We start from the raw sequence: 26,894 nt of genomic DNA, 5'->3' as shown, positions 1-26,894 counted from the left end.
GTATAATATCTATAGTATAGCTATAAAAACTAAGGTTTTTAAAATATAAGTAATTTATTCAGCTAGTGATTAGCAAAGCTGGTTGGGATTTATCTGCAAAGCCATTTGTGGGGACTAAAACATTATGCCCCCAAGGAATTAAAACATTAAATATTATGTTAGTGGGCATCAAGAGACCTGGGTTTGAATCCATGAAATTGACTTTTGAACCATTAATTACCTTCCCTAGAAAATGCATGAAAGGTATGGCTCACTGGTTGAATGTTGACCCATAAACCAGGAGGTCACAGTGTGATTCCTGGTGAGGGCACATGCCCAGGTTGCAGACTGGATCCCCTGTAGGGAATATGCAGGAGGCAGCCAACTGATGATTCTCTCTCATCATTGATGTTTCTATCTTTCTCTCTCTCTCCCTTCCTCTCTCTGAAACCAATTTAAAAAAAAGCTTACAAAAAAAAGTTCTAAGTTTGTTGGTTTCTTCCATCATTTATAAGAGATACTTAAGGTAGAAACACATACTTTAGTTGTTATCATAGCTGATTTCATTGAGATGTCTTTGATGGAGAAGGAAAATTATAATCTTAAAAGCCTATCAGACCATAATTAAAATGCTTTTACATGAAAAAGCAATTTCATTTTAAATTTGCACATCTCAGAAGCATGACTTTGCCTTTATCAATGAAAGCAGGTGATTACAAGGAAGTAGAAGTGCAATGGGAATTTGTTTTTCACCATTTGCAAGTATTTTCGAAATATAATCAGATCAATCATATTAAATACTATCTGTTCAGGAGGAACAAGTTCACAGTCATGCATCTTTAACCTTCCTCCAAGTCACTCAAGGGCGCAAGTGTCCACATACTGTACTATCAGAAGACAAGTGAAACTCACCCCAACCATTACATGAGGGGACATCTGATCAGACTCGCTCTATGCTACCAGTGATAAAGAGAGAGCTTCAAATAGCACTGGATGGGAAAGAAGGCAATCTGACTTAGGTTCCCTTGGAACTGTAGCATATCCTTATGCAAACACATTTCATCTGGTTGTCTTTGAGTAGAAAGACTTATTTGATCCACTCTGGAGGTTGAGATACAGAGTAAGGGTAGGGAAACTCACCTTGGTCACTGATGCAGGACAGATATGAAAGGGCTCACTCATATTCACTGTTTCTAGCTTCATCCCAACTGTGAAGAAATGGCTTCGCAAATCTGCATGATCCTGCAGGGAAAAAGGGTACAAAAATTAAACGAGCTGGGATTGTAAATTAATTGGGTAACTGTCTGGATGCTATCCTTGAACATTTTATTGGGCAACTGAAATAAGATTGAAATAATTAACTCCCCCCCACCCCCCATTTCAAATGTCTAATTATTGCAAGATACTGCGGATTTAATTATTTTCTGCAAGCTCAATTTGCTTTTCCAAGAGAGAGGAAACAAGCCTTTGTGGCCATGCTTAAATTTACACGAAGCAAAAAATTCACATTGCACTGCTTTGATCTTCTTTGTCACCATAAATGGAGCACAGCAGAGTAGTAGAGGCGATCAGTCATCTAAGACACAGCTGAAACATCATCTTCAGAAAATGTGGCCCCTTGCCACCGGGGGCTTCAGTGAGTACCTTGTGGGTGATACAGCTTGTCTCTATGTCCATGTCTAAGAGCACACACACAGCTTATCAGTTATTGGTGGCAAGCCTATGATATTGGAGATGTGTGCACACAAGGGTCCAAAATAGCCCTGCAGACCATCAGAACCTGACTCCTGCTCAATAAAGTTGAGCAACACCTCCAGTTTAATAGATGTCTGGCAGTTTTATAACTTGCTTACAGCAACCTAAGTGTGTGAGGTGGGACTTTCCTGTCTTCTCAAGAAAACAAATTTCAATAGCCATTTCAGCTACACAGCCATAGATGAAGCTGGCTGGACTCTGGGTACCAGGATTTATCTTGCTGAGATGGAGGTCACCTCATAACTCAAAGTCTGTATAAAGAGTAGTGGCTAAATAAAAATATTTGCAGGCTACCTTTGAGGAAATTATACCTGCAAATAAATCCCTCTATTTCTAAATACATCAACAGGGTGCAAAGTACAAAAACACCTGGGGACTCACTACTTTCTTTTATCTGCAAATCTAAAGTGGCTCTTTAATTCAATTATGCATTCTACATCCAATTCTGATGACCTTACAGATTCCCACAGGGCTAGGCCTGCTCCCCTGGCAAAAGTTGGTCAATGTGGTAGTTGTACAACACAAGACTAGAAAAAAAGAATTGCTTATACAATTCTCTACCATTTCACTGCTTACCAAAGAAGTTGCAGAATGTAACCACCTATAGACCACAAGGCCTCTCTCATTTCTCATGTCACCACAGCAGCCTACAGAGGTCTCTGTACCAATAGATTCAAAGTAAGCATTGGGTGTGGCTGAAACAAACAGCTCGACCTCCAGAACGAGAAGGGATGTGGTCAGTGTGCAATATGACAAAAACTCACTGAAAGAACTGGCCCGTTCTAAACCTTTATCAATTCCTTAAGAATTTATAGTCATCACTTTATAAAAATTATATATATAAGGAAAAGCACACAGAATTATTTTTGGGTTCAGGAGATTATTTTATACTGAAAATAGAGCATTTATTTTTAAAGGTAGTTGGGGAAGCTGGGTCCAGAAAAGAAATTTAAAAAGAAACAGTATAGAGAATTTAATGCATATTAATACTCATCAACCATAATGCCAAGGCAAAGCCAGAAAGCACAGGTGTTGAGATAAAAGTAGTAAATTGAAAATGACTAACTGACATCTGAATTAGCCTGTTCCTATCAGACATCATGACTCCCAGTATCTTACTATCAACAGGGATTGAGGCACATTAGTGGATTTTGTAGATAAATATTTTTTTCTTGTAACCTTTTGAAAAGAGAAATTATTCTAAAATTATAACATCATAAAAGTTTGCCTGAATATACTCAACAAATTTAAGCAGTCATCATTATACTTTTTGACAAATCAGAAATGCACTCATGCACTAATGACACATTTCTAATTCTAATAAAATGCCCAGATGAATGTAATATTTTCACAGAAGTTCTCCTGTTTCTCTCTCTGCTACAGCAGAAGTTCCCTCTCATTACTCACAGCTATAAAGCTAACCATTCTTGAGATGTGGTTCACCAACAATAGAAAACTTGTAACTTCTTCCTGGCTGTCTCCACCACCAGAGTTGTCCTTGCAATTTCCATCTCTCGCCTGTTCTTCTGCTGGATTCTCCTTTGCATTTCCCTTGTAAAGATGTCCTGACAGTATTCTGGGCTTCTGGTCTACCTGCCTGCAATCTTAATCTTCTATTGATTTCAGCTTGTGTGCCCCTTTTTTTGTCCCATATACTGTTCCTACCTTTGTTCTCTAAGTAGAGCAAGCTTTCTAAGAAGAGTTGACCCATGACCGCCAGACACTCTCTATATTCCAGGCTCTCAGGTTGACCTTGACCACTGACTGGAAGCCAAATCTACACCTATCTTATAACTATGCTCCAAGCCCTACAGAAAAGACTCTATCACAGCTTCCACTGCTGTGTTGAAAACTCTGTGGCCCCCCGGAACCCTACACGAATAGTTGTCATTTAGCTGTTGCCTTATTTTATTCAAAGTTGTCTAGCGTGACCAGGTATTGGTTGCCTTTCCTTAGAAATAACACAAAGAGGCTTAAGATGGCAATGTGCTCCTTAGGTAAGCTTAACCTTTCAGGGTTGCAGACTATATTATAAATGTTTATTATTAATGATGATTATGATGTATTGTGCATCAAGCGGTATCTCTAAGTTATGAGGGGATCACTTTGTGCAGATATCACACACTCTCTTTCTTCTTTCCTGGAGTCTGTGCACTTATTTTGTCAACTACTGGTTGACTCTCCCTCTCTGCTCATACACAGAAAATACCATTAATCATTAATGTCAAAATCATACATGTCCATATATGGGATAAAAAAAAAATATTAACAACATTAATATTTTTAAATAGTGAAGATATTGTTGACAATATTTTGCTCTGATGACATTAAAAGATTTTTAAACAATTTAAAAATAATGCTTAATTAGCAAAGGTTTGAACTTTCCCTGTGTCAATCATGGCTCAGATTTTCAACATCCTAAATTATTTCTACTAGATTTCAACTGCAAGCACACAAACTTCTTCCTTGTGGAAATACATCCAAACTATGTGAAAACTCTTAAACCTACTTGTTCAATATACTGGAAAAAGGAGCCAGATATTTTGAGAGGTAGCTGCATCCAAACATAGGAATTTATACTCTGGTCTCAAATATTCATATCTGTCTATAATATCTTGTTAAATTTGAACTCCAGATTTCAGAAATTACTTTGGAAACTATAAAATACATTTCTGTATTCCCAGCCTTAACTTTCTTAAGACCATTTTTTAAATTAACATTTAAAAAGAAAAAGAAAAAAATCCTACAATTACCATGTAGAAATCCCACCAGTTTCAAAGGTAAGTCAACATAATGGAATTTTTTTTTAATTTAGGAGCAAAGCCACATAATGATGATGAGTTTTACTATATCTGCTACTTTCATTCTTAGGTTTTTCATGAACAATGATGTCAGAAATATTTTATTACAGACACAAAATAATATTTTCAAAAAGAACTTGTAATTGAATCCTCTGGCCATTGGAGACTTTTAGAAAACATGACAGGTAGTACATGCAATACTGTCTAGTCAATGTTGAACTCTCTCATTTATATTGTAGAGTTCATCCAAGAAATATCCCAATAAATATTTACTGCATTGAGCTGAAGAAACATAAAAAACTGGATCATTGACATTCACTCCAGTTCTATGTTCTATCATTCAGTCAGTAAGCATTCATTAGAAACCACTGAGGTACCACACAGCAGGCTGCTAGATCATGCACAGAACACACACACACACAGAAAATACTACATTTATCAAAGAAAGAAGGAAAAGAAAAAGAACAGTTATGAAAGATCCAGGCTTAGAAGAAACTTCAGAATATTTTTACTTGTTGCAGATAAAAATTATTACCACTCTGATGATGGTAGTCCAAGGGTTTATAGGAGTAAATCTTAATTCTAACTATGAAAAGCATATGTAGAATGATAAAAACTCGGGCACAGTAAGTTTGGTTGGAGAGGCTGGATCATAAATACTGATTGAGGGATTTGAGCCTGATATTGATATAAAAGGCAAGCGAAGTCCTTTAGACACTCATGAAAAATACAGTTTTTTATGATAAGCAAAGAATTCAAAACCAGTGAATTTCAATATAGGCCAATACACAGACCTCTGAGCTCTGTGTGGGTATATATGTACATTCATATTAGTGTATGAGAGAAAAGGCACAGATATTCTCAATGAAACACAAATGTAATCACCTGTAGACCATTTACTTCGGGCTGTTAATGAAGTCAGAGTATATGCATTCATTTATAAAAACACAGCTAATCATTTTCTATGTTAAGCAGAGAGAGTTCCTGGCCCCTGAAGATGATTCACAGAACCAATTATCTACTGAGAGATAATGGAAAACTCACTGTGGTTTAAAAGATACATTCTGGCCTTTGCAAAAGCTCTAGAGAATCATTCACACCTCACAATGACTGGATCAAGAATGATGTTATTCCTGAAATCAGGAGGGATTACTAAATCCTTAGTACATTTACAAATATGCCTGTCATATTCAAGAAATACTATTTATTTAATTATTTTGGAGTCCAGTTAAATTGTTTACAAAAAACTCCTTTCGTTTAAGAAATGCTGTTCATTTAAGCAATGTCGTTCCCGTCTACATTCATCACTACACATTTTATTTTTGTCCTAAAGTAGTTTTATATTGATCAGAAGTAAAAATACCATTTATTTTATGGAAGGATGGTCTTATCACCCTACCTTAAAAATCACTTTTCAGGGAACCTTTTTTTCAGTGGAATGACAATTTAAAAGAGATTATGGGTACATCAACTTCTGTTTTCCACTTAGGTTTCATCAGCTTTATTATCTGCTGAACCCCAGTAACTCTCACACTCTCTTACCAAGATCCAGTGACAGCATTGAGAATAACTTGATTGGGTATATGATATCAAGCAGGAAGAAACGATAATAATTAACATATTATAAAAACTTGTACAGTCCATCTTTATAGTATTATTTACTTCTCACAACAGCAGTACCCATCTTACAGTGAAGAAATTCAGACACAGAGAGGTTAAGTTACCTAAGCAAGGACACAGCTAACAAGAGGTGCCAGGACTCAAATCTGAGTGGTGTGACTCTAAGTCCATGGTTAGCTAGCAGGTTAGAGAACACACTAGGAGGCAACGACCCAAAAGCATCTTTTATTTTTTTTATTACTAACTAGGAAAACAAACAAATAAAATGCTTACAACCTACGGGATCCAAGTATTTTATTTCAAAGACATGTATCGGCAAGCTAAAAGTAATGGCTACTAATATGATCATTTACTAACACTTCCAATATTTGCTGTTAATTCATAACTTTTCAATAGCTATGGAAAAGATGTGTCAGAACTTTGACACTAAAAATTGCCGCCAAAATGTTTATATATGTCAGTCACAACTTTATCAGCAACGGATAAATATTGTTATTAACTGCTTTCATGTGTCCCTTAAGCAATGAAGACTGAAAACATGTGTGCAGCATTAAGCCTATGGTGCTTTTTCAATTATTCTTCATTGATATCTATGCTCTTATATTGTTATCAGTGTTAACCCAGATGGGTTAATCTGATCTAGTAAAATGTTCCTGGCCGTATAGTACACACAAATCTCAATTTGTCCATGGTATTGAAAATACTATAGGTTAAGCACTAATGTATGTGAATGAAGAGAAGAGTGGACCATGTGGTTCTTGACATGAAATTGAGTTAGAAAATGACTAAGGAGTGATAAATGCAAAGCATAATGCTAGGAAAGAAGTTTGGACAAACTGCAGTGTATTTGGTTGCTGGGGCTCACATCTCATGTTATTTCACCTATGAAACAGAGGTCAAGAAGATGAAACCACCTCAGAGCATTCCTGGGTACACACTAGTCACCTACTGCTCTAAACATTAGCCTCTGACAAAGTCTCTGCATTTGAAGGGATTACCATGCCTGGGAAAAGGCTCTTGCTGGTTCTGGAAGAATCCAACATAGCTGTTAAAGAAACACTACTGCACAGAACTGCTTTAATGTTAGTCATCATGCATAAGCACCCACCACATCTCTGGCAGAGTGACAAAGCTTCGGGGTGAACACTGAAGTTCTTATAAGAGACTAGAGGCCTGATGCACAAAAATTTGTGCAAGAATGGGCCTTCCTTCCCCTGGCTGCCGGCCCCACCTTTGCTCCACCTTCCCCCACTGCCCAGAGGCCCTGAGTGGCTGGGGCAGTGCAGAACACCTGCGTTGTCACCATGGCAACAATGCAAGCATCCCACCCCGCCCCACCCACTTGGCACCTGCGCGTGCAAATTTACTCGCCATCTTTGAGTTAATTTGCATACTCGCTCCTGATTGGCTTGTGAGCGTCATGAAGGTACAATCAATTTGCATATTTCTCTTTTATTAGTGTAGATAAGGACTATGAGCATTAATCTACAGGAGATGAAGAGTATTGCTAATTGAAAAGACAGGAAAAAATGAAAGAACATTCAGTCATTTTAGGTTCCACTACCTCCCACATGCCTTGAATGTAGCTCCCCTCTCCACATTCACTTTCAGGGCTTGCAGAACTGTAGGTTATGCTGTTATAATGTGATGTGGCCATCAGAGACTCCCACCCTGGCTTCATTAGATAAATACGCCTCATACGATATAAAAATATGAAGAATGTGGCAGAGGGGAGAATGAGTGCAATCTAATGAACACCACACAATTAAAATGCATTTGGTGAGGATTTTAATGTTAGGAAGAGCAGTGAATCATTCACTGTGCAGAAACCAAACTTTTAACCTGAGTCCCACAATCCACAGCTGCAGAAAATTGCCTTCAGTGGTGACAATCCAAGCGCCAACCTTTATTTCTCTGGTTCTTCCTTCCTGCTTATGTTGTTACAAAATAAAATGAACAGCAAATACATATGTAATTCAGCCCCCCTCCACATATTTTAAGTACCAAACTCATTTACCATGTCATACTTATGAGAAAATACTGCAAAGTATATAATTTTGTCTGTTCCAACATGCCAGTTTTTGGTCCACAGGGAACTCAAACATTGCATATGCATCTTTTAGGCCTCAATTAATTTGCACAATTTCTAAGAATAGGCTTCAGTGAAGTTAAAGGTTTTAATTAGTATTACATTCAAATTGATATATAATGGACTACGCTTTAATTCCTTTACTTATATCAACATATGCCATGCTAAAAATAGACCCAGTGCAATTCATCATATTGTTCCTTTTTATTTCACCAGTGATTTAGTGCTCATATGTTCATTAGAAAATTACTCTCATATTCATTTCATCTAATCCTGGACATTAGGATGCCAGCATTTATTAAGTCAACAGCATTATTACATTTCAATTCTACTGCACTGAATTAAATTTAGCCAATGAAATATTTATAATAAAAATGTTAATAAAAACCCTATAAGCTGAACACTCGTACACTTCCCAATTTTTACTTCATCTGTAAATAGCAATTTTATCTATGAGTCATACATTAAATCAAGTTAAAAAATAGTAATGAGGAAATGTAGTACTAAATACTTCGACCTGAACCACAAGATTTATAATAGGTGATTATAGCGGGCCTACTTCACGGGAAGTCCAAAAACTGGTACACTAAGTTCTTTTAAAATTAAAAAAAAAAAATAGGGGCAATGAGAATGCTTTTCATTGATTACCATTTAGCGCCATAAAAGCATTTGTAAGTGGCAAGAAATTCCACCTTATTTACGGCACCACTATGAAAAAAGCAAGGCTGATTTTGTGTGTAGGTACACAGTGATTACACTGTCTTTTTTCACGCTTAGTTAACTTTCCCAATAAGTGAGGGCACCCTCTTATGTTTCCACAGCAATGCTCTCAGCGGTCTGAGTGCTGCTGGCTGAAGAGAGTGTGGTGGACACCGTGTGGGTCAATTCCCCTCCCAGCCCCACACCCACTGACAGGCTGTGGTTGACAAAATTATTGCTGGGGGCCCCTTCTGCTGAGAGCCCTAAATGCAGCTAAACTGTTGTAGTAGAAAAATGACCAACAGCCCTGTATGGTCTCCTCAGGTAGATACCACCCTTCAGAGAAAAGGAAGAGCTGGTGATGAGCACACTTCCCCACAAAGCAGACTGACTGTGTTCCCACCTTGCCAGGAACAGACAGCAGCTGCTGGAACCTAGGGAGCTGACATCCCTCTCTACTGTGTTCTGTCACAGGTGGGGAACACTCCAAGCTGGAAAGTGCCCAGGTGCCAGCCAGGCTGGCACAGATCAAAGAATTGGTAAGGTAAGGTCTCAGGTGCCTCCCTCAAAATTTGGCTGCCCTCAATTCCCCTGGCCTATCTCTTTCTAGGTGAGTGAAGTATTCATCCTCTAGACCAGCGGTTCTCAACCTGTGGGCCGCGACCCCTTTGGGGGTTGAACGACCCTTTCTGATGGTTGCCTAAGACCATCAGAAAACACATATATAATTACATATTGTTTTTGTGATTAATCACTATGCTTTAATTATGATCAATTTGTAACAATGAAACTGGGGGTCACCACAATTAAAGGGTCGCGGCATTAGGCAGGTTGAGAACCACTGCTCTAGACCATGGTTTCTCCATCTTGGCACTGTTGACATTTGGAAGCCAGATCAGTCTATGTTGGGGGTTTGTCCTGTGCACTGTAGTATGTTTAGCCAATAGATACCAATAACGTTCTACCCACTAGATGCCAATAATGCTCCATTCATTAAATGCCAATAATGCTCTCAAGTTCTGACCATCAAAATGCCTCAAGACATTGCCCAATGTCTTCTAAAGGGAGAATCCAACCCTGTTGAGAACCTCAAGCTCAAAACGTCAACAGAGCCTCTACCAAAGGCAACTGAACTATAAGTCACTCAACATCTTCCAGTTCACACGTGGTAGGCAACACATTACTCTTCCAGTAAGATTCATTTTCTGGTTCTTTGTTACCATGATATTTGGATTAAATATTCTATCAAGTTTACATCTAAAAACAGTACAAAAGCAACAGGGGAAAACACCTTAATCTTGGGATTGAGAAAGATTGGGCCCTGGGCCCTGGTTCTACCTCAGACTCTCTATGAGGTAGGGCAACAGGCTAATTCCTCTAAGCCTGGAGTTCTTCAAGTACACAGTAAGACTAGCAATGCCCACTGTGCCAGGTTATTGCAAGGATAGTGAGGCTACGTATGGAGAGTGCCTAGTACAACTTATTCTGCTGGCGCTCAAGAACTGGAAGCTATTGTCAGTACAACTAAAACTCGGTCCACTGGAGAATGATGTGCAAGTTCACATGAAGTACCCATAGCTTCATTTTCATTTTTCTACTCTGTGCCTCTGTCCACTATCCTGGAGGGTCTTCAAGGATTAATCTAGATCCCATTACACGAGACCAAGGACTTATACAATCAACCAGCCTTGCTCCTATCCATCATTGATGAACCTATACTCTCTCAGGATCAACAGAAACTCAGAAACAATTGAGGGCGAGTGGACTAATTTGAACAAAATCACAGGTGAAGTGACTAAATTTCCCAAATTCATTTGCAAACTGGACACATGTGTGCCATGTATGCATGTGTTTGCTTTTAGGGAAATCAAGATGCTGCACTGAGTAGGGGAGGGGGGTTATTTATCCTTTTGGGATCTGGACATCTCACCAGCAACTACAAGATTGGTATCTTTTAAAATATTAACTAGCTTTAAGTCAGGTTTCTACTATTCTAAACTTATACATTCCTCTTATAATGTAAAACTCAGAACATTATCTAGTCATGTAAGGGTTTTTATGGTTTGTTGATGTTGGTCCTTTTGGTTATAAATGGGGCTGGAGACAAATAGAGGCAAATTTTAATCATACCCTTGACTTTTATGCCCAGCAACACAAGGAGACTCAGAGTAGGATGGTCGTCGGAAGACATGAAGAAAGAAGACAGGGGACTGAAGGACTCCCGCACTTTCATTTTCATCCACAACACACACATCCCCTCAGGGTGCCTTTCTCAGGGCAGGAGGGAGTGTAATGAAGGTCGGGGTTCAGTAACACAGCCTTGGTGTGCCCGGACCCTATCACATGTGGTCCTCATTTTCCATTCGATCTTAAACCTCTGAAGACCTAAAGGACTTAAAGTTCTCTTCCCATCAGTTTCCCTACGTGAGATGCTGCAATTTGCAACTGCCAGTTCCTGAAAGGCACCGTGGAGATTAGAGTATGACCTAACTCACAAGAGACCCGTGCATGTTCCTAGAGGGGAAAAAAAAACAAAACTGCCTCCATACAATTTATGTTTACGATCACATTCTCCCTAGAAGAATGAACTATAATCCATTTTAATTATTCTCATTAATAGACAGTAGTATGGACAATCTGAAAATATTTAAAACATGACGCCACAATCACTTTGAAATGTTTCTGTTTTATAAATAAGAGATGTATGGCCCCTCCCTACATCCCACCACCAATTACATTAAGTTCACGCTAGTATTATCTTGCCTTCCCTGAAACTGCAGGAACTGGCGAGAGCCAGAATAATCAGTGGCAAACAGAACCACTCGGGAATGATAACTCGCAGAGTAGATAACCAAAAGTTGACTACATTCTTACATGCTCAGTGTTTAGAATTACAAGCAAGTCACTATCTGGCAGGCTGCAGGCGGCCGCGCTCAGGCTCCTGCGATCAAGCAACTGTTAGAGCGAACTCTGTGTATCTGGGGTTTGTGATTTTTACGGTTACATTTATTGTTTGACCGAAGCTGCCCTCTTTATATGTCTCTTATAAGATTTTCTCCGATACTTATAAAAACGAGACGGCCCCCGCGGTGCTTTTTCAGTTACGTAATTCATGAGCTTCGATTCAAGAACCCAGAATAGAGCGGCATAACCACACACACGCTCTCCCTCGGCTTTCTTTCAGCCGCGCAGGACGGACATTGCATAAACTCAACTTCCCTGTGATTTACCACCCCAGAGGGGCTGTTTCACAAACCTCTCCAAGTCTTTAAAGCAGTGGTTCTCAACCTTCCTAATGCCGCGACCCTTTAATACAGTTCCTCATGTTGTGGTGACCCCCAATTTCATTGTTACAAATTGAGTATAATTAAAGCATAGTGACTAATCACAAAAACAATATGTAATTATATATGTGTTTTCCGATGGTCTTAGGCGACCCCTGTGAAAGGGCCGTTCGACCCCCAAAGGGGTCGCGGCCCACAGGTTGAGAACCGCTGCTTTAAAGCAAGAACAGCAAAGGAGGGAATGGGGCACAAGCCTGGCACAGCCTGTGCTGAGGGGAGGGGCCCCGAATAAGACAGACTAGTACTGGCCACTGGGTCGAAAACTCAGACGTTAGGTCAACAACACCAATAGGTTCACAGGGGGCAAGCCAGCATTTTGGCAACAAAATGACCCACACCCTAAGACAGCCTTTCTTTAAAGGAACCATTTGAGTCTAACTCCATGGGAAGAAAATAGCAACCACGTGCCACACAAGAATGTTTTGCTTTATTATTTGGTATTAGGCACTCTGCCAGGTGGGACAGGGAATGTCAGGCCAAAAAATTAAGTTACGTTCCTACAAATCTGAGAGAATCGAAGTATCCCACCTGAAGGCCAAACTTAGCTACGGGTTTTTTATTGTTGCTGTATTTAGCTGCTGAACGAGAGAAAAAGAAATCAGTCACCATGGAAACCGCTACATCACAATCTATCCTGACAGAACAGCTCACATCCTTTCTTACCCCTTTGGCTGCACCAGCTGGAATAAGACAGGAAAGCTTTTCTCTCCTTGCCACACTTGATATTCTCTTTCTGGCCTTTCACAGAGGTCTCAGATGTTAAACTACAGAAAAGAGTGCCTCCTAAGAGTTAACTCTACAATCACACTGACAGGTACATAATTCAAAGCGGAAAAGAACCAAGGAAATAACAAGAGGCGGAATCTTTATTATTACCAACACTGCCTGACACTTAACAGAGGAGAAATACGTACATGGAATGCCCTTCTTCCAATAAGCTTGTTTGCTTCTGTTAATAATAATAATAATAATAATGATAATAATAATAATAATAATAATAAACTTCTTTTTTTTTTTAAGTCAATTAGCCTTTTCTTAAGCTGCCCCTTCCGTTTATTACAGCATTCAGCTATGGGGATAAAGTGTGATAGGCATAGCTTGAGACCTGTTTCACTTACTATTTCACTTACTGTTTCACTTACTGTTTTGCCATTACTGAAAACCCTTTATTTACAGATTTCAAGGACACCTTTTAACTAGTATTTGGTGTGTATACATAATTCTGGATCTGCTTAACAACTACATATGCCAGAGACAACAGAAACTGAGCTTGGATTAAACACAAAGAGCTGGGTGTTTCACGCAAGTTCAAGGTCCAGAACACGTGTAATCTCCTATGAATCCTGACGAAGTATAAAAACTGTTACCATTACTTGGCTCCCTTTTAACATCCATCGTGGCCACAGATAGTGATTTGGAATTGATCAGAGAGACAATAACAGAATGGATGAAAGCAAGCATCCTGGATGTACACATCCCGCCAAAAAACACACCTCTCCTTAGCTTCCAATAAGACGGAAATAACCCGGGAAGGCAATGCAATAGAGTGGAAAATCAGACTGACCAGAAAGAGAACCAGTCACTTAGTGCCAGCTCGATGGCTGAACTAAAGCATTCTCATTCCTCAAGCTCAATATACCTACATTATATAAAGGAAATAATATATAACATTGACACCGCAAGTTCATGAGCAATGGGATTTCAGAGAACCTGGGATTTATTAATGCTGAGAGGTTCTTTGGTGTGTTTTTTATTTGTTTGTTTAAATATATTTGTATAGATTTCAGTGAGTAAAATAGAGGGAGAGAGAGCTAGAAACATCAATGATGAGAGAATCATTGATCAGCTGCCTCCTGCATGCCCCACACTGGGGATGGAGCCTGTAACCTGGGCATGTGCCCTGATCAGGAAAGAAACCTTGACCTCCTGGTTCATATGTCAACATTCAACTGCTGAGCCACGCTGGCTGGGCTGAAATGTTTGTTTGTGTGGTTTTTTTTTAATTTCAATTCATCCCTAATATTATTTTCAATGATCTCAACGAACTGATCTGGGTGATTTTTTGCTGATCATGAAAACGCCATCTTAGTAGTGAATTCACGGCATGGTAACAATCGAGCCCTCTCTTTGTTGTCTATACGTAGTCATCCAACTATGCACAATGGAGGTTATACCGATGACCTCTCTAGAATTTTTATTCTTCTGAGTTGATCGCTATACGTAGTCATCCAACTATGCACAATGGAGGTTATACCGATGACCTCTCTAGAATTTTTATTCTTCTGAGTTGATCGCTATAGTTATTTCTTCACTAATCCATTCAAGAATGTTTACTGAGTGCTTACTGTGCGCCAGACACTGTGAATGAAGCAGTCATAGAAATAAACTATCTGTTCTTTTAGGGCTTATACCCCAGCTAGGGAAAGAGATCAGATGAAAAAAAAAAAAAAAAAGCTAATTAATACAAAACACACCTGGGGATAAATGTGATTGAGAAAAATACAGCAGGGGTGACAATAGGGAGATGGAGGGAGAGCCTTATGTTTTATTTTAAGAAGAGACCTGAAGAAAGGGAGGGAAGAAGCCATGGAGGAATTGGGGAATCACTGTCCAGGCCGACAGCACTACTGCAAGGCCTGAGAGGAGCACCTGAGTGCCGGTGGGCTAACAGGAAGCCAGGGGGAAGCAGAGCATGCAGGCCGGCTCAGAGGGCAGGCAGCGAGCTGGGCCTTGCTGGGCCCGGGATGCCAAAGCCTGAGTGGGTGAGAGGCCACCGGAGAGTTACATGGAAAAGAACAACATGATCTGAATTTTGTTTCAAAAGAATCACTCCGGCTGCTCTGAAGAACACACTGTAGGGAAGCAATAATTAGAAGCTGGGGGAAAAAATTCTAAAACGAATGCAACTGTACAGGACAGGGTGAGGGCAGCCTGGACGAGGGTCATCGTGATGGGGGAAGAAGAGAGTGATGTCTGGGATAGATGCTGAAGGTAGAGCCCACAGGTTTTGTTGATGGACTGAATGAGGTGTGCACAAAGGGTTAACAAAGCAGGTCTGCAGCCGCAGTCCTCAGGAAGAGCCCACTGCAAGGTTGGCCCTGGGCTGACATCTGGGAATATGGCTGGCAAACAGTACCCTACAGTGCTATGAATGTTTCCTAAATATGAGTGCCTCACAGTGCCGAGACTGTGTGCACAACAATATGGTTCATACTAGTTTTCCCTCTGGAAGTCTGGAATGTGGGTATGCGCTAGGCAGAGGGTGCCTACATGGCCAGCCCCCAGTAGAAACCCTGGGTGCTGAGTCTCTAGTGAGTTTCCCTGGCAGACAACAGTTAGCATGTGTTGTCATAGGAAATGAAGGAAAGAATTAAGAGTCTACAGTGGGACACCCCAGGAGAGGAGTCAGGGAAACTTGTGCATGGATTTCCAGAGACCTCCATGTGGCTTTCCCCTCTGCGGATTTTGCTTTATGTCCTTTTGCTGTGATAAACTGTCACTGTGAGTTTAACAACATCTGAACCCTGTGAATCCTGCTGAATTACCCAACCTGGGGCAGCTCTGGGGACCCCTGAGTGGAGTCTTGTGCCAGAGAAAGAAAGAGGCTTCAAGGAGAAGGCCCAGGTTTCTGGCCTCCAGTCTCCGTTTTTATACTTCCCTTCACTCCTCTGCCAATCGCTAAATGGCTTATTTGGAATTCCAAACACATGGAGATTTTAAACTTTTTTAAAATGACAAATGAAAGTTCAAACAATAGGAGGGACAGAAGATGAATAGGTGAAGCAGAGCAGATTTATAGGGAGTGAAGCTACTCTATATGATTCTGTGATGGTGGATACATGTCATTCATTATACAGTTGTCCAAACCCATAGGACGAACATCACCAAGAGTGAGTTCATGTAAACTGTGGACTCCGGGTGAAAATGTGTCAATGGGGGCATCAATTCTAACAAAGGTTCAGCTCTAGGGGGGATGTTGATGGTGGGACAGCATGTGTGGGGGCGGGGGGTGTGCGGGAAATCTCCACCTTCCCCTCAGTTTTGCTGTGAACCTAACATTGCTCTAAAAAATAAAGTCTATTTTTTTAAAAGTCGCAACAATTTCACCTCTTTAATGGATAATGGATTTTAGTGGCTTTTCAATTAATGTTCATTCCTTGAAATTCAAGGTGTGGTCATGAATGAAGTAAGCTGGAGAGCATGTTTTCTCCAGGCCACATATCTGTGATCCTCTAAGGGAGAAATGCTTTATTGGAATTAACTGGCAAACTGGGAACTGCTGTTTCATATTTGTAGATCTTTTAGATGTATATATGAGCTGTCAGTGAAACTTCCAAATGTGACATTTGCAAACAAGTGAGATCACAAATGTGGATTACAACTTACAAGAACTGCAGAGAATGGAAAGTAACAGTAATTACAGCAGGCTTAGAAATGTCTGTCTCGTGAAATACCACATTAATTATAGTTAGACTCTTAATGTTGAGTCTCCCTTGGCCCTATTTTTAAAACTTAAACTAAATTCTCCCAAAACCCATGCATTGCATCTTAGTGAATACTTAGTGAATTAGAAATCTGGAACAGTACAAGAGTCACTGGCCAAAAAAAATGAATTAGCCCTATAATCACTTCTTTTTTTTGGTGATAGAAACAAACTTGGAGAGAAACCCATCCTAGCAGTTCTTTATGAAGATAAACATAAAAAGCTTTTATTGGCACTGGGGTATTTCACTTTGACAATGGGACATGTGTGTCATAAGTCAATCAAATGATGTCTTGCAAAAGTCACATAATAAATAAAAAAGCCAGGGAGAGACCATGCTGACATGCGATGTAGTCACTCCTATATGCTTTTTTTTCTAGAGTTAATTAGTATTAATATATGAATTGTTTTAGCAGTTTATTAGGTATCTTAATAATAAAGCAGGCTTTCAAGGGAAAAACTGATTTCATTATTTTTCAATAAAATGTATTTTTTTTATCTGCTTCATTCTTTTTGATCCCCATTTCTTTAATTACATATCTTTCAACTAAATGTATAATGTGGAGATTATCTGCATTTTCCTAATAAGAGAAGTCAGAATCTCCCATAAAATATGGTATTCAAAGTCATGAGTAAGAACAGCAGAAATACTAATAATTATGGGTTTGCTTTGGCATCATTATTTGTGTTCATGACATGTTGCATTTACAGACATAGATACACAGATCCCAATGCAGAGGTGAGCACATTCCACAAGATCACAAACACTGCAATATAATGAGATTCATTCCATCAAAACACCATCTTATCTAAAGTGTCAAAATAATGAAAAAGAATTGCTTTGAAGTACAGCTCATCTCTATCCATAAATGTGCTTACATTAGCTTTTACTTGTGTTTCGGGGTTGCTGAACACTGGCAATTTCCTATAACAACATGCATCTAGGACAGCAATTTTCAACCTTTTACATCTCATGACACACATCAAGTAATTACTAAATTCTGCCATATGTCAAAAAATATATTTTTGGCTTATTGGACAAAAAAAAAATAGGTATGATTTTGATTCATCCACACCAAACAGCTATTGTGTTGGCTGCTATCATTTTTTATTTGACAATCTAAGGAAAAAGAAGTCAGAGCTCCTGACTAAATAGTCAGGTATTGCGTGTTTTAAAAATTCTTTCGAGCCTGACCAGTGTGGATCCATGGTTAAGTGTCCACCCATGAACTAGGAGGTCAAGGTTTGATTCCTGGTCAGGACACATGCCCAAGTTTCTGGGCTCTGTTCCTAGTAGGGGCATGCAGGAAGCAGCAGATCAGTGATTCTCTCTCATCATTGATGTTTTTATCTTTTTCTCCCTTTTCCTTCCACTTTAAAAATCAATAAACTATTAAAAAATAAATGTGTAAATATTTGGTCCATACAAAATAAGGTTAAGAAAATAAAAGTACCCATTTCTTTTGAATCAAATGAAAAGTAAGAGAAAACATTTATAAAAGTACTGAACAAGCTATAAAAACACAATTTTCAATGCAACCAATTGTTATTTATTAGGTGACTATTCCATATGTCCTCCTTGTGGTAGGTTCTGTGAAAAATAAAAAATACATTGAGTATCTACTCTTACAGCAACTATCAATTATGAACAAAAATATTGAATATGATGAGAATTCTCAGATACGCCATCAAAATAATAGTCTAAATTCTAATAAAAAGACATCAAAGTAAGAAAAGAGAGTAATTGTACTTTTGAATATGTAAACAAATTATTAAACTGTGGAACCCAGTCAACAGTCCTTTACAGAGAATGGCTGTTCAATAACTGTTTAATGAATAAGTACATTTTTAATTAAAAATATTAGGATTATTAATTTTTATACCTTTTGAGTCTTAGTATTCATAATTCTAAATAAGTCTGTACAGCCAATTAATCTACATTAGCTCAACATTTTTAATTCAAGGAGTTAAATACCTATGTCCATTCAAAACTTAGTTCATTTACTTGACAAATATTTGCTGAATACTACTACAGTCAAGCAGTTATGTTTGACTGAATGATTCAACAATAAACAAAAAAGAGTGGTCTTTGCCTTCTTGGAGCTTTAAAGTTGGGCAGAGGAGATGGATATCACACAAAGGATTAAGCACAACTGTGACCTGGTGATGAGGCAGAGCAGAGGGCACCCAGTGGAGCCAATCTCAACTGGGATAGGGACTGAGGCTTGGGGTCCAGGGAAGAACTCTTAGAGAATTTATATCTGTGGTTGCAGGATGAGTAGGAATTTAATAGGAAGAACATAACAGGTACAAAGGGCATCTGAAGAACAGAGAAAAGGTCAGTGTGTGGGCAGCTCAGCCCACCAAGGAGGGCACAGAACAACCTAACAACAGAAGACTGTGGAGGGCAGCAGGGCGAGGCCACACCAGTCTTGGTGCTCCTTGGGAGGATGTGGAAGCTTTACCCTCAGTTTGAACTACAAGAAATTTTATTTTTTAATATATTTTATTGATTTTTTACAGATTGGAAGGGAGAGAGATAGAGTGTTAGAAACATCGATGAGAGAGAAACATCGATCAGCTGCCTCCTGCACACCTCCTACTGTGGATGTGCCTGCAACCAAGGTACATGCCCTTGACCGGAATCGAACCTGGGACCTTTCAGTCTGAAGGCTGATGCTCTATCCACTGAGACAAACCAGTCAGGGCGAACTACAAGATATTTTAAATGGGAGTACCAGATTAAGATGGCCAGCTGCAATTCCACACTAATTTTCCCTTTTCCTAAACTCTAATCGAAACTACAGTAAAGAGATTTTTAAAAAAGACACAAACCCACCCAACAGCGACAAAGGTATAGAAGCTAAAATGCAAATGAACAAGAAGTAACTAACTTAAGGTGTGCAACAGAGCCAAATCCCAAGCCATCAGCAGGAAAACTGAGAACCGGCCCAGCGAAGACTGCAGAATCCTCAGAAGCTGTAACACCAAATACGTCTGTTAACTGGGAATGGCTGGGAGTAAATAAAATAATAAGTCTGGGGAGTTCTTTGGCAAGCAGTTGGGCTCCTGGGTACCCTCCCCTACCCCTCTCTGTAAGGCTACTGACCACCCTCCCCCTCCCCCGAAGAGATGAAACAGACGGTCGCTGGCCTGTGGGTTGGGCACTATGCACTCAGTGTAGAAACTCCGGGCCCTCTTCTCACCACTCAGGACACTGGCAGCTGGACCCTGAACCCCAGGCAGGAAATTGAAAAGACCCCCTGGAAAACCAGCTAAAGAAGAAAAACCACCATACAAAGAAGCAGCCCTCCAAAGTGACCTTCAGTGACCAGCCCTGCCCATAGCTCTCTAATCCCTGCTCTTACCCAAGAGCAGACAGTCAAGGATTTCCAGGTGACTGAGGACAGCCTCTATCAAGAACAACAGAAATCCAAAGCACGGTGGAGGAAACACATCAGTCGGGGAGGAAAAAAAACTAATCCAATCATTCTGACAACACCCTCATGCTTCCATGTCATGGGAACAGCGGGCTATAGCAGAGCATTCAGAGAAAAAACCCAAACATGTGCTCCTGAAACATACCAGCACAAATAAGTTGAGAAAACTTCTGACAGTGGAGCAAACAGACAAAGAAATAAAAAATAGATCTGAGGAAAAAAGATTAAAGCCCATTTAGAAGTACCATATCCACAGAGTCACAGATCAAGAAGGGAAAAGAGAGAAAAGAGGTGGAAGACATTGTATTAAAAGAAATATCCCAAAATTAAAGGCATGAGTTGCAAATGGCAGAACTAACCAGTGTTACAGAGGAAAATAGATGCCCACCAAAGCATGCCACTGTGAAATCTCAGAACAGTGGAGAAAAAGGAATATAAGTTCCCAGAGCAGGAGAGAAAAAAAATGGAAGGAATGCCTCCCAACTCTAACTGAGAATTCTGTTCCCAAACAGACCATCAGTGAAGCAGGAGGGGAGAACAAAGACATTTTCACTCACTTGAAGTGAGAAGAAATGCTGTGGGCCGACGTCACTAATGGCTTGTCACGTTTTATCGACTGTGTAATCTGAGGACCACATGCCAGACCCCGTCTGTTAACAGCTGGCTCATTCTGACCACATACTAAACAGGTTCCCGGTCCCTGCTCTAGGCCCAGCTTCCTGGAGCAGATGAGAACGATCCATCTCCTGCATAGAAATGCTGGGCTTGGGCCTGTTCCTGAGCTGGGGTAAGACAGAAGCAGAAAATATAAACCCACTGACTCCTATCCACATTCCCGTTCACTACCTGGAGTTCACGCTACAACTCTGGCAGATGCCCTGGCTAGGATACCTGCTTTTCTTAAAATCAGCTCATGACTTTACCTACTCAGTTTTCTTGTGAACGGAGGAAAGGGAAAGCCAGCTGATGACCCACACACAGTCCAGCCATCTTCCCTGAAACAATTAGGATTGTGCTTGCTTCCTATGTTGTCAAAAGTAAGTAATATCACACTTAGGAGAACATACACAGGTGGTAACACTACAAGAGAAGCAAGGAAATGATTAACACAAAGGCAGGGTGCCTGTGACCTGGCAGAGTCAGCAGAGAGGGTGAGGGGTGAGGGAGGGGCAATGGAGGCTTCTATGCTGGGCCACCTCTGGTGCCTACACTGGAGGGCGGGCATTTGTATTTTCATTCTATTACTCTTTAAACTCCTCACATGTGTATAGTATGTTATTAAATAAAATTTATTTTTCCAGGATAAAGGGCAGGATCAGATCTGTACATTTAAAATATCCCTAAGGCTGCTGTAAAGGAAGTGAATGTGAGTTGTGGAGGTCACAGGAGTCCTGAGGGTCAGCTGGATTGAGAAAACGCAGTGGAGCCAGACAGATTACAAATGAGTAAAATGCTATTTTTCTTTATTATTATTATTATTATTATTATTATTATTATTTTCTGCAGGAGAGGATATTATCAGAAGAGAGAGGGAGGGAGGGACACAGGGAGGAAAGGAGGGGAGAGAGAAATAAGAGTTATTTGGTCAATTAGAAAAAAAAAAAAAAAAAGAAGCCCAAGATAATGCTCATTGTCAGTGATCACTATTGCTAACAACATATTATCTTTAGACTATTCCTCTAGTATAGTAGGCTCAAAATACTGTAAAGGTCATCATTCAATTAAACCTCAGAACACAATTCTATGACTAGTTTCAAAAGAGGTCTTTATAAGTCCAATGATACAAGCATGAAAAGTGCTGATCAAGAAGGTTCAGGATTTGCTGTGACAGGATAAAATGCTGGGTGAAGACTTCAGTATAAGTAACATTCAGGATGCCAATGGCCCAGCCCAGCCTTAAACTCTTGCTGCATGTGGTACCTACACACCATTTTAATTTCATTTTCCAGATGAAACTTCCATGGCACTGCAGAAATATGCCCTCGGAACTGAAAGCCTGCCTATGTAAGCCTTCTGCAACCACACTGAGTGTTCGAGGGACACTCGAGGGAAAGCTGGAAATACAGCTTTCCCACATGTTCAAGTTCCGAATAAGAAGAGGTTGTTTTATGGCTTCCTCTGACCTGAGTAGATCATTCCAGCCCATAACTTAATATTCTACTTCACATAAGTTTTAGGCATGATTTTAAAAGTGTTGAGAATCTGACTATACGTTTCTGTCGGGGTATCTTCCTTTCATATTCTATCACTCCTAGAAGTAGGAGTGCCTAACACCAATAGGTACTCACACACTATTTCCTGAGCCATTAAGGAAATTGAACCATCAAGACAAGCATCAGTTTCTATTATTTTTATTAAACAAATACCAAAAAGAGACTTGCTCTATTTTCTTTGTTTCTTTGGTAAGAAGAAGTGAAAATGAGATACATTATGGAATAAAACAGTAAACCTAAAAAATTTTTCAAATCCTATCTTGTAATATGAGTCTTTGTGAAGATTACAAAGCATAGCAAAACATTTAAAATGGAAACTGGCCAAGAAGGTAGCTTTTTAAATAGTGGGAAATGATTTGATATAGGAAGCTCCCTCTCCCCCCCCCCCCCCCCGCCCCGTTTATTCTTGAACAAGAGTAGATAAATTGCAATGAATTCCCATCTTACCTTAAATACTTCCATTGGAAGAGGAAACTTTGCAGCATCAATAAGGGATTTTTCCAGAGCATATTTCCATTCAGAGGCCATCTTCAAAGGATAGATTTCTGTATCAACAGCAAACCACGTAAGAGTTAAAGGACTAAAATGTTCTACTGGGTGGTTCTTTCTTGAATTTAATCTTCCCAGGATTTCATAATAAGCCAGTATGCTCAGCAACCACAAGTATTCACACCCTGTCCGCCATAAAAGGCCACCTGCTAAAGGGATTTTCTGAAGTTAAATAGCAACTTGGGATTCTGCTTTCAGAAATGAAGAATAAACTTAATAGGGCTCTTCTTCAGGAAACATTTGTATGCATTCTGTTGGCATTCTGTAAGTAATTTAATGGTATAAATCACATTAGCAACATCTTCAGCCTTCCACTGCCCCAAATTCCGTATATTACCTGGGAAGTAATATCCACTGATGAAGAACTTATTATCTGATAAATGGCTAAACTAGAAATGACTCTTGCCTGGCATTTTCAGTTATTACAGCATATTTTTCACTAAGTCCCTAAGCTCTCATATACTAAAAATAGTCCGTGTAAGTCAGAAAATTATTAAAAGGTAAATTAAAATTTACCAACCAAGTTTAATATTTACACTTGATATGTTGCAAATGCACCACATGTCGCCCACAGTTTTCCCCAGGCAGTAGGGGGAGAGAGATTTACAAATGGAGGTTACACTGTCTGAATGTAAAATTAAAAGAAAAAATTGGTTGCGCACTGTTTGTTGTTCACCGATGGCTGAAACTGCAGGGGAATTTTATGATCTGATCTCAACAGATTTAAGACCTTATCAAAACAAGATTTGCAGAAGCACTCACTTGAAGTAGATATGTTTATATCTTCCTTATATCAACCCCAGCTACCTCAGGCAGACAGTTAGGATGTGAATATGAATCTAAGTACAGTTAAAAGGCAACATTAAACCTTTGGGGCTATATTTTTAATTTCTTGCATGTCTGCTTTTTAGCATGGTGCCATATATTTTGATTCTCACCACTTCTGACCTCACCTTGAGCTTGAAGCCCCTGTGTTTTAGCAGTTTATTTAGTCTTCTCAGACTACCCTAATTATGGTAGGTAAAGGATGCTGCCAGAACTAGCGAAGTCATCAACGCTCTGCCCACATCACTCACTGTCAGTTACACAAAGGCACAGAAAGGGGCATTAATGACTAAATAGGTTCCATTGTGTACAGTGTCTAGAATCCTTTCTAGCATTTCATTCATCATCTTCTACCGGGAATTTTTTTCCCCCCAATTTAGCATTTCTATATCGGAACAAAAATAGAATGTGATTCTCCTTAGGAGTGCCTAGAATATTTGGGAGAACACAGTGGGGCCCCATGATACCTCTGCAAGGAGAATAAATGATTCTTCTAACCTCCCAGGTGAGAAGCGGGTACTGTGTGAGAAATGGCTTACCACAGGGTCCCACAAGGAGAAAAAGAGAGGAGTTCACACAAATCCATAAATACTCCCAGGATAGGTGGAAGGATTGTTTGGAGTGCCCCAGTGGTTCGGCTCAGGGGCCTGGCATCAAAATCTCAGTGAAGGGGATGGCAATTCTGAGGTCTCCAGTGGACAAAGCCCAGAGGACACCCACTGTAGCCATTCAATAGGGCATGGAGGTTAGCAACAAGCAAGAGACTGCACTCCTGAGGAGACAACACATTCACTCTCCCAGGGGCCTGGAAGAAAGTTGGTAGGGAGTTCCACCTTAGCAAGGTAGTAAAAGGAGAACTGAGTCACAAGAACGGATGGCGATTTCCAAAGACAAGACCAAAGGAAAGGTCTGCAGGCATAAAGGGTGGGGGGAAAAGAGAGAGAAAAGTCAACCCTGTTGATGCCCTGAGCTTTAAAGAGGGGTGGGGGAGAGATAAGAGGGTAAAAAAATGACTCAGTGTTGGGAACAATGAAAACCCAAATGGCCAGAGTTAGATCCAAACTACCAGAACTAAGGGAAGTGATGTGCAGACCCCAAGTCATCCCAGATGCTCACCAAGTCACCCAGAAAGCTGAGCCCTCAGTCACCAGATGCCATCTCTCTCCCACCAAACCAAAGACAAATGTAACAAGAAGCCCTGTGTAACGAACGGAATGTTTGCATCCCTGCTCCCAGATCCCTATGTTGAAATCCTGACCCCCAATGTGGTATTCAGAGGTGGAGCCTTTGGGAGGTATCAGGTCATGAGGGTGGAGCCCTCAGGTTGGCATTAGTGCCCTTATAAACAAACACGCACACACACACACACACCCCCTAACCCCTTGTACCATGTGAGGACACATAAGACAGCCATCTATGAACCAAGGAACAGGGCCTCACCAGACACCAAATCTGCCCTTGACTTGATCTTGGACTTCCAGCCTCCAGCACTGGCAGACGTGTTGTTTATAAGCCCCCTCATCTGTAGAGTTCTGTTATAGCACACAAAATGGACTGAAAAACCCGGGTTCCACGTGATTTTTGCCTCTGTCCTACAATCTTATTCTTTGTCTTCTTTCTGAGGATAATAAATCCTAACATGGAATTTAACCCTATGGCAAGGCACACTTCTTCTCTTAAAAGGTGAAAATCAACTTCAGTTTGTCAGTATGCTCAACACCTGCAAAAGCTAAACACCTAGTGGTTCCAATAAGCAGAAAACCATATTCCATGTGTGCGTTTCATTAGACGAGAGGCACATGGTTATATTGGCCAGTTTATGGACAATAAATAGCACTCTTAAAAGAACATAAAACCTTTTATTAAAATGATCGTGTTGCAGGTAATTTAATAGAGTGTATCATGTCAATTTCTATTGGTGGGGAAGTCATAAAGCAATTAAAATCTGTCCTGATTCATCTTTAACTAGAAGCTAAGTGAATATGAGGTGATTTCCCTTTGTGCAAGTGTTTGGCAGGCTAACTCGCAGTAAGTGCTGTAGGAAGCGGAGTGCACAAAATCATCTTGAGGACAGATGCCTTTCTCCCACACACCCCGAAACCTCCACTCCTTCCTTCTCCACCAGGTTCGGACCAGTGAGGGAAGACTAATCTAGGGTTGTTATCAGACACTGGAAAGTGTTATGGGCTGAATGTTTGTGTCCTCTCAAAATTGATGTGTTGAAATCCTAACCCCCCATGTGACAGTATTTGGAGATGGCGCCTTTGGGAGGAAACTGGGTTAGGTGAGGTCATGAGGGTGGAGTCCCATGATGAAATTAGAGCCCTTTAAAAGAGGAGACCATAAGCATTTTCTCTACCACCTCCTATACACACACACACACACACACACACACACACACACACACACACACAGGAAGCCATGTGAGGAAAGAGCAAGAAGGAGGCCGTCTACAAGCCAGAAAGAGAATCCTGACCAGACCCAACCATGCTGACACCCTAATCTTTGAATTCCATTCTCCAGAACCGGGAGAAAATAATTTGTGTTGCTTAAGCCACCAGTTTATGGCACTTTGTTTTGGCAGCCTGAGGACTAATACTGAATGCAACAGTTCTTTTGGGACTAAGAAGAGGTTCAGACAAGAAGTTAAGTTAGATGCAAAAACTTGCTGACTCCAGGATCTATCTAAAATAATTAAGAAAAAAAATTGTAAAGGTTCACATAAAGATTTTGAAGGGAAAAAATTTTAGAAGTAGAGATTTAAAGAAAACTAAATATTTTATCTCCTTAGCTTCTGCAAGAACACATGTAACTCTATCTTGCTTTCTAAATATCCAGAAATATGAAAGCCGGCGGGGCCTCCAAATGACCTGACCTCAATGACTTAAATTTCTTAGAGAACCATATATAACCATAATACCCTGACCACAGATTGAATACCAATAGTAAATGACAATCACCTGAGATGCCTATAACACTCAGCAGGTAGTAGACATATAACTATCCCCGTTATACAGATGAGGAAACTGAGGTTCAAAAGGTAAAGTCACTTGCCCAGGGGCACTGTAGCTAGTGACAGAAACAAAAGGAAAAGCTA

At 40.1% G+C, this 26,894-nt stretch overlaps 1 protein-coding gene across 4 annotated transcripts in view; it reads right to left on the bottom strand.

Moving 5' to 3' along the window:
• The window catches only part of SFMBT2 (Scm like with four mbt domains 2), a 215,115-nt gene that overhangs the window by 71,886 nt on the left and 116,335 nt on the right, over positions 1-26,894 (bottom strand). For all 4 annotated transcript variants that reach the window (XM_036341672.1, XM_036341654.1, XM_036341680.1 and 1 more), the window contains 2 exons: positions 22,871-22,968; positions 1,120-1,221 (listed from right to left, as the gene is read on the bottom strand). In XM_036341672.1, coding sequence (XP_036197565.1) covers positions 1,120-1,221; positions 22,871-22,968 — 200 coding nt within the window. The remainder of the gene's footprint in view (positions 1-1,119; positions 1,222-22,870; positions 22,969-26,894) is intronic.

This window comes from Myotis myotis, unplaced genomic scaffold (genome assembly GCF_014108235.1).
Source record: "Myotis myotis isolate mMyoMyo1 unplaced genomic scaffold, mMyoMyo1.p scaffold_m19_p_1, whole genome shotgun sequence".
NCBI classification, from domain to species: domain Eukaryota; kingdom Metazoa; phylum Chordata; class Mammalia; order Chiroptera; family Vespertilionidae; genus Myotis; species Myotis myotis.
This window is presented reverse-complemented; position numbering and strand designations above follow the sequence as displayed.